Source organism: Cyclopterus lumpus, chromosome 3 (genome assembly GCF_009769545.1).
Source record: "Cyclopterus lumpus isolate fCycLum1 chromosome 3, fCycLum1.pri, whole genome shotgun sequence".
NCBI classification, from domain to species: domain Eukaryota; kingdom Metazoa; phylum Chordata; class Actinopteri; order Perciformes; family Cyclopteridae; genus Cyclopterus; species Cyclopterus lumpus.
The window spans coordinates 30,287,297-30,295,843 of NC_046968.1; the positions used below are offsets into that span (position 1 = coordinate 30,287,297).

At 44.8% G+C, this 8,547-nt stretch overlaps 2 protein-coding genes across 2 annotated transcripts in view; one reads left to right on the forward strand and one right to left on the reverse strand.

Moving 5' to 3' along the window:
• Positions 1-706, forward strand: part of LOC117749951 (stathmin-4-like) — a 7,452-nt gene extending 6,746 nt beyond the window's left edge. The window contains exon 7 of the mRNA XM_034560778.1: positions 1-706. This exon is cut by the window's left edge and continues 398 nt beyond it. The gene's annotated coding sequence lies outside the window, so the exon portion shown is untranslated.
• Positions 707-794: 88 nt separating this feature from the next.
• il17a/f1 (interleukin 17a/f1) lies at positions 795-4,419 on the reverse strand. Its single transcript, XM_034528586.1, has 4 exons — positions 4,253-4,419; positions 3,683-3,885; positions 1,424-1,722; positions 795-930 (listed from the first exon to the last, which is right to left on the reverse strand). Exons 1-3 carry the CDS (start codon positions 4,271-4,273, stop codon positions 1,464-1,466), a joined length of 483 nt encoding a protein of 160 aa, XP_034384477.1. The 5' UTR covers positions 4,274-4,419; the 3' UTR covers positions 795-930; positions 1,424-1,463.
• Between the last annotated feature and the right edge of the window lie 4,128 nt (positions 4,420-8,547).

Here is an 8,547-nt window from a genome sequence, read left to right on the forward strand (position 1 = left end):
GACTCACAAAACCAGTCCGGGTCAAAGGACTCACAAAACCAGTCCGGATCAAAGGACTCACAAAACCAGTCCGGGTCAAAGGACTCACAAAACCAGTCCGGATCAAAGGACTCACAAAACCAGTCCGGATCAAAGGACTCACAAAACCAGACCGGGTCAAGGACTCACAAAACCAGTCACTCACAAAACCAGTCCGGGTCAAGGACTCACAAAACCAGTCCGGGTCAAAGGACTCACAAAACCAGTCCGGGTCAAAGGACTCACAAAACCAGTCCGGGTCAAAGGACTCACAAAACCAGTCCGGATCAAAGGACTCACAAAACCAGTCCGGGTCAAAGGACTCACAAAACCAGTCCGGGTCGAGGACTCACAAAACCAGTCCGGATCAAAGGACTCACAAAACCAGTCCGGGTCGAGGACTCACAAAACCAGTCCGGGTCAAGGACTCGTTTGTAGCCCGTGTGGCTAACGCTAGCCGCGAGCTACATCACAGCACCTCCTGCTGGGCCAAATGAATATTTCTTGTGAATAACTGTGTGTGTGTGTGTGTGTGTGTGTGTGTGTGTGTGTGTGTGTGTGTGTGTGTGTGTGTGTCGGTCTGTTTCGTGAATGTGAAGGAGCGTGAGATGATGATGAAGATGAAATGAAGATGATGATGTACAGGAATCATTCTATTTTAAATTAAAAAATAAAAACATTGACATTTTACTTCTTTGTTAAAACTTGTTTTTTTATTCAACACCACATTCAACCTGATTAAATACATCCACATTGTCAATAAATACCTCCTGAAATAGATTTTAAATAGTTATTTTAAATAAACTGAAATCATAAATAGAACATAATATATATGATCACACATCCAATAATAAACTGTTTTAATTTAATTTTTTTCAAATTACAGCTCCAGAGTGTAGTTTGTCCAGTTTTCTGTTTGGAGACAAAGAAAAAGAAGAACAAATTATTTACTGATGGAAAATATGCAGATTCATTGAGGAAATAATGACTTTTGAGTTATCTAATAATAATAATAATAATAATCTAACTCTATATTAACTTATAATTAATATTGTGTCCTTATTGGCTCTATGTCATACTTTAAATGGTGATGTCTTAATTGAGACTTTCAAAGTACTGTAATATATAACAATATATATAAATATATATATTGTATATTGTTATATTAATGGCTCAGAATAGATTACTGCAACTTATTGCTTTTTTAAATTTACCGTATTTATTTATATCTTCTGTCCACCTTAGAACTTGTTTTTCTATTTTGCGCTGTGTAAAATTAATATTAGTCAATTATTATAATTATATACCATAATATAACAGCTTATGTTTGACTCGTATATCTCTTGATTTAGAATTAGTAACCAGATAGAAAGTTAAAAGTTTATTTCACAGGTCTTCTGCCCACCTAGCAGCGGGTCCTGGTCTCTGCTGGTCTCTGCTGGTCTTCAGTCTTGACGTTGGACCATGGGTCGGATGCAGGTGCAGCCCACAGCGAGGAGGCGGGACTCCAGCCGGTAGTGGTAGCTGAGCCCCGCCCCTGACCCCGCCCCCTGCGACTTGACCCGGCGCAGCAGCAGCACCTGGTGCATGATGGGTCTGGACTCCAGGCTCAGGTCCTCCCGGCCCTCCGAGTCCAGGCAGCCTCGCAGCAGACAGCGGGCCTCCGACAGCACCGGAGGGAACAGGGCGGAGTCATGGGAGACGCTGAGGACGGAGACAGAGAAGGGTCAAACTACATGAAACCTCTTTATCTTTAATGAAAGGACGGAGACAGAGAAGGGTCAAACTACATGAAACCTCTTTATCTTTAATGAAAGGACGGAGACAGAGAAGGGACAAACTACATGAAACCTCTTTATTTTTAATGAAAGGACGGAGACAGAGAAGGGACAAACTACATGAAACCTCTTTATCTTTAGATAAAGGACGGAGACAGAGAAGGGTCAAACTACATGAAACCTCTTTATCTTTAGATAAAGGACGGAGACAGAGAAGGGTCAAACTACATGAAACCTCTTTATCTTTAATTAAAGGACGGAGACAGAGAAGGGTCAAACTACATGAAACCTCTTTATCTTTAATGAAAGGACGGAGACAGAGAAGGGTCAAACTACATGAAACCTCTTTATCTTTAATGAAAGGACGGAGACAGAGAAGGGTCAAACTACATGAAACCTCTTTATCTTTAATGAAAGGACGGAGACAGAGAAGGGTCAAACTACATGAAACCTCTTTATCTTTAATGAAAGGACGGAGACAGAGAAGGGTCAAACTACATGAAACCTCTTTATTTTTAATGAAAGGACGGAGACAGAGAAGGGACAAACTACATGAAACCTCTTTATCTTTAATGAAAGGACGGAGACAGAGAAGGGTCAAACTACATGAAACCTCTTTATCTTTAATGAAAGGACGGAGACAGAGAAGGGACAAACTACATGAAACCTCTTTATTTTTAATGAAAGGACGGAGACAGAGAAGGGACAAACTACATGAAACCTCTTTATCTTTAGATAAAGGACGGAGACAGAGAAGGGTCAAACTACATGAAACCTCTTTATCTTTAGATAAAGGACGGAGACAGAGAAGGGTCAAACTACATGAAACCTCTTTATCTTTAATGAAAGGACGGAGACAGAGAAGGGACAAACTACATGAAACCTCTTCTATTTAATTAAAGGACGGAGACAGAGAAGGGACAAACTACATGAAACCTCTTTATCTTTAGATAAAGGACGGAGACAGAGAAGGGACAAACTACATGAAACCTCTTTATCTTTAATGAAAGGACGGAGACAGAGAAGGGTCAAACTACATGAAACCTCTTTATCTTTAATGAAAGGACGGAGACAGAGAAGGGACAAACTACATGAAACCTCTTTATTTTTAATGAAAGGACGGAGACAGAGAAGGGACAAACTACATGAAACCTCTTTATCTTTAGATAAAGGACGGAGACAGAGAAGGGTCAAACTACATGAAACCTCTTTATCTTTAGATAAAGGACGGAGACAGAGAAGGGTCAAACTACATGAAACCTCTTTATCTTTAATGAAAGGACGGAGACAGAGAAGGGACAAACTACATGAAACCTCTTCTATTTAATTAAAGGACGGAGACAGAGAAGGGACAAACTACATGAAACCTCTTTATCTTTAGATAAAGGACGGAGACAGAGAAGGGACAAACTACATGAAACCTCTTATAGTTAATGAAAGGACGGAGACAGAGAAGGGACAAACTACATGAAACCTCTTTATCTTTAATTAAAGGACGGAGACAGAGAAGGGACAAACTACATGAAACCTCTTTATCTTTAGATAAAGGACGGAGACAGAGAAGGGACAAACTACATGAAACCTCTTTATCTTTAATTAAAGGACGGAGACAGAGAAGGGACAAACTACATGAAACCTCTTTATCTTTAGATAAAGGACGGAGACAGAGAAGGGACAAACTACATGAAACCTCTTTATCTTTAATTAAAGGACGGAGACAGAGAAGGGTCAAACTACATGAAACCTCTTTATCTTTAATGAAAGGACGGAGACAGAGAAGGGACAAACTACATGAAACCTCTTTATCTTTAGATAAAGGACGGAGACAGAGAAGGGACAAACTACATGAAACCTCTTTATCTTTAATTAAAGGACGTGTTACGTACTTGTAGGTCCACGGGGAGACGGAGGTGTTCTGCATCGGCCTCGTGTGTCTTGGGGGAACCAACGCTCTGGGGTCCAGTTGCAGAGGGACCGTTTCTACCGCCGCGCCATCAGAGGACTTCCTGTGTGTCCTCGCTGAGTGTTTCGATTGGCCGGCAGCTTTCGTCATCATCGTCATCATCATCATCATCATCACGCAGGCAGCCTGAGGAAGAGGAGGAGAAATGAATCCTCTCACAGTTTTGTATTCTTTTGCATAAATAATATCTGCATTTTATTTCTTTATGTCTTATGATCGTCTTCCTCAAGAGAGTTGGTACAAGTATTTAAATGCTGCAGAGAGGATAAATAAAGATTACATGAAAATATAGACTTGTGTGAAACCTTATAAAATGTTAATTACTTATCACATGCAACAAATGTGAATACCGTTTAAAATATAGCAGCGTTTTGTTTTCACAAGTATAATATTTGACGTGGAAACACGTTTAAATATTCAAATAAATAATAATACATAATAAGTGTGCTCCGATGTGGTGCTGAGCGCTGCTCAGACTTAAAGGAGCTCTCACCATCACGTTGGAGGAGAACATGCTGGTGGTTCGGGTCCTCGTTGTCCTGCTGATCTTCAGGGTCCTCAGGTTCTGCTGGAGGTTCAGGTCTCGTGGCCTGGAGGTGGGCTGGTTCTCGCTGATGTTCAGACCTGATCCGTGTCCTCTGCTGCAGTCAGGTGATCCTCTTCTTCTTCTTCTTTGCTGGTGTTCTGCTCGACGGCGGGTGAAGCGCCGGCATTTATCCTGCTGAGCATCAGCTCCTCTGATGATGTCACCGCCGGGCCCTTGATCCTCCCCTCTCAACCACACCGATGCTCGACCCACTTTCACAGTCCACGCCGAGGCTTCAACCCCACGAGCAGCTGCAGATCTTCTTTCTAGGTCACAGAACACGACGCTGAGTAAATGTTTCAGACACGTCACGAACGCCGTCGTGAGGGAACTTTGTTGGGAAACTTTCTCACTGGCGTGGCGTTGAGGACTGTTCACCTGGGGGCCTGTTCACCCTGTTCACCTGGGGGCCTGTTCACCCTGTTCACCGGGGGGGCCTGTTCACCTGGGGGGCCTGTTCACCCTGTTCACCGGGGGGGCCTGTTCACCTGGGGGGCCTGTTCACCCTGTTCACCTGGGGGCCTGTTCACCTGGGGGGCCTGTTCACCTGGGGGGCCTGTTCACCCTGTTCACCTGGGGGGCCTGTTCACCTGGGGGGCCTGTTCACCCTGTTCACCTGGGGGGCCTGTTCACCTGGGGGGCCTGTTCACCCTGTTCACCGGGGGGGCCTGTTCACCTGGGGGGCCTGTTCACCCTGTTCACCTGGGGGCCTGTTCACCTGGGGGGCCTGTTCACCTGGGGGGCCTGTTCACCCTGTTCACCGGGGGGGCCTGTTCACCTGGGGGGCCTGTTCACCCTGTTCACCGGGGGGGACTGTTCACCCTGTTCACCTGGGGGCCTGTTCACCGGGGGCCCTGTTCACCTGGGGGGCCTGTTCACCTGGGGGCCTGTTCACCTGGGGGCCTGTTCACCGGGGGCCCTGTTCACCTGGGGGCCTGTTCACCTGGGGGCCTGTTCACCGGGGGCCCTGTTCACCTGGGGGGCCTATTCACCTGGGGGCCTGTTCACCTGGGGGCCTGTTCACCTGGGGGCCTGTTCACCGGGGGCCCTGTTCACCTGGGGGGCCTGTTCACCCTGTTCACCGGGGGGGCCTGTTCACCCTGTTCACCCTGTTCACCGGGCCCTGTTCACCGGGGGCTTGTTCACCAGGGGGGCCTGTTCACCGGGCCCTGTTCACCGGGGGCCTGTTCACCGGGGGGGCCTGTTCACCCTGTTCACCGGGGGCCTGTTCACCGGGGGCCTGTTCACCGGGGGCCTGTTCACCGGGGGGGCCTGTTCACCGGGGGCCTGTTCACCGGGGGCCTGTTCACCAGGCCCTGGTCCCCTGGAGGTGTTTCAGACACGTCATGTGACGATGACCTGGTTTACGGTCGTGTTGTGACTCAGAACGCTCCGTCATCACAATCGGCTCTGACCTGGTTTCATTATCAGATCTGAGACACTTCCTGCTTGAATATTTATGTCTGAACTCAAACTCCGTGAGACCAGAGAAAGGTTGTAAAAGTACATCAAACTGATTAATGTCTGTTAAATGATCAATAATCAATAATAATAGTGCCTCACTGTGTGAATCCTTCTTTATGTGTTGACTTAAACATTGTTTTCCCAATATAACAAATACATACAAAGTAATGGTATTCGTATTTACTTTGCTGAAGTGGGTCAGGAGGGTTTCCACGCCGGGAGAGGTTCAGACGTCTTGATTATCATCTTCAGAGGAATATGTGTGATGCGGATCTCCGGCTCTTTCGAAGAAAGATGCTGACTGCAAGCCTGAAGGGGCTTTATGATCCGAGGTCTGTATTATGAATACTCACATTTTAATTTCTTCTCCTTGGTAATTACAATTTTGACCAAATAAGTACTAATTAACCAGATATTTAATGATTTATTTATTAGCAAAAAACTGATCTTTGCATCTGATTATATTTCAATTCAATTCAGTTTATTTTCTATCGCTCAAAATCACAAATCACAAACTCCCCTCAGAGGGCTTTACAATCTGTACACATACGACATCCCTGACCTTTGACCTCACACCGGATCAGGAACAACTCCCAAAAAATAGAAAAAACCCTTTCAGGGTAAAAAAGGAAAAAAAACCTTCAGAGAGCAACAGAGGAGGATCCCTCTCCCCGGATGGACAGAAGAATAGATGTCATGTGACCAGATGAACAGAGTTACAGAGTTACATAAACACATTACATGAATATGACATTACATTACATTTCATGTCATTTAGCTGACACTTTTATCCAAAGCGACTTACAATAAGTGCATTAAACCATGAGTCCAAACTCAGAACAACAAGAATCAAGAAAGTACAATTTCTTCAATAACGTCAAACTACAGAGTGCTATCAGTAAGAGACATTTAAGTGCTGCTAAAGTGTTAAAATACAAAGGCTATCAGTAAGAGACATTTAAGTGCTACTAAAGTGTTAAACTACAAAGTGCTATCAGTAAGAGACATTTAAGTGCTGCCAAAGTGCTAAACTACAAAGTGCTATCAGTAAGAGACATTTAAGTGCTACTAAAGTGCTAAACAACAAAGTGCTATCAGTAAGAGACATTTAAGTGCTACTAAAGTGTTAAACTACAAAGTGCTATCAGTAAGAGACATTTAAGTGCTGCTAAAGTGTTAAAATACAAAGGCTATCAGTAAGAGACATTTAAGTGCTACTAAAGTGCTAAACAACAAAGTGCTATCAGTAAGAGACATTTAAGTGCTACTAAAGTGCTAAACAACAAAGTGCTATCAGTAAGAGACATTTAAGTGCTACTAAAGTGTTAAACTACAAAGTGCTATCAGTAAGAGACATTTAAGTGCTGCTAAAGTGTTAAAATACAAAGGCTATCAGTAAGAGACATTTAAGTGCTACTAAAGTGCTAAACAACAAAGTGCTATCAGTAAGAGACATTTAAGTGCTACTAAAGTGTTAAACTACAAAGTGCTATCAGTAAGAGACATTTAAGTGCTGCCAAAGTGCTAAACTACAAAGTGCTATCGGTAAGAGACATTTAAGTGCTGCCAAAGTGCTAAACTACAAAGTGCAATCAGTAAGAGACATTTAAGTGCTACTAGAGTGCTACTACGGCTCTACCTTCCCTATTCAAGGTGTAGTCACTAAGATGTGTTTTTAGTCTGTAGAGACTTCCTGTCCTGATGTCAATGGGGAGCTCGTTCCACCAATGAGGAGCCAGCACAGCAAACAGTCTGACTTTGTTGAGTGTTTAGCTCCAAGTGACGGAGCTACAAGCAGATTGGTGGAGGTTAGACCATCTCCTGGGTGTGAGGTTAGACCATGTCCTGGGTGTGAGGTTAGACCATGTCCTGGATGTGAGGTTAGACCATGTCCTGGGTGTGAGGTTAGACCATGTCCTGGATGTGAGGTTAGACCATGTCCTGGATGTGAGGTTAGACCATGTCCTGGGTGTGAGGTTAGACCATGTCCTGGGTGTGAGGTTAGACCATGTCCTGGATGTGAGGTTAGACCATGTCCTGGGTGTGAGGTTAGACCATGTCCTGGGTGTGAGGTTAGACCATGTCCTGGGTGTAGACTGGACCCTGTTCGCAGCACGGTACCCAAGTACCAATGTTTTGAAGCGGATGCTGCTGCCACCGGTAACCAGTGACAAACAGACCATAAAGCAGGGGATGCTTTAGGGCGGGGCTACAAGGTGATTGACAGGTTTCTACCACGGCGTTGTCCGTGTTTTCGCCTCTTTCACAGTGAGTTTTTAATTCATGAAAGTTAATTGTGACATTTTGCTCCTAAGAATTGTTTATTCAGCGTTCTGTTTGTATTTAGCTCCGCCCCTCTAGCATCACCGTTGGCTGCGAGAAAACAAGATGGCGTCGGCCAAAATGTGGAGTTCAAAAGCCCGTTCCTCAAACCGACGGTGACGTCACTGATATCTACGAGGAAATAAACCAGATATGAACTACATCCAGATACACAGACTATTTTAAACAACCAAGCAGCAACAAGGGTCAATGATGCGTACGGCATCCTGGTGGCGCTGCTGAGGTTGGAGGCCGTACGGGTTCACAGGCCACACTCGGTCATTTCCTGGTGTGTGTGGAAAGTGCTGACTCCTCTGACGGTAAACAGTGATTTGTCAGATTAATGGTTTCCTGTCTCAGTCAAACGAGGTCAGAGACGCCTCGGATAGAAACCTCAGAGTCCACCACGCCGCTGC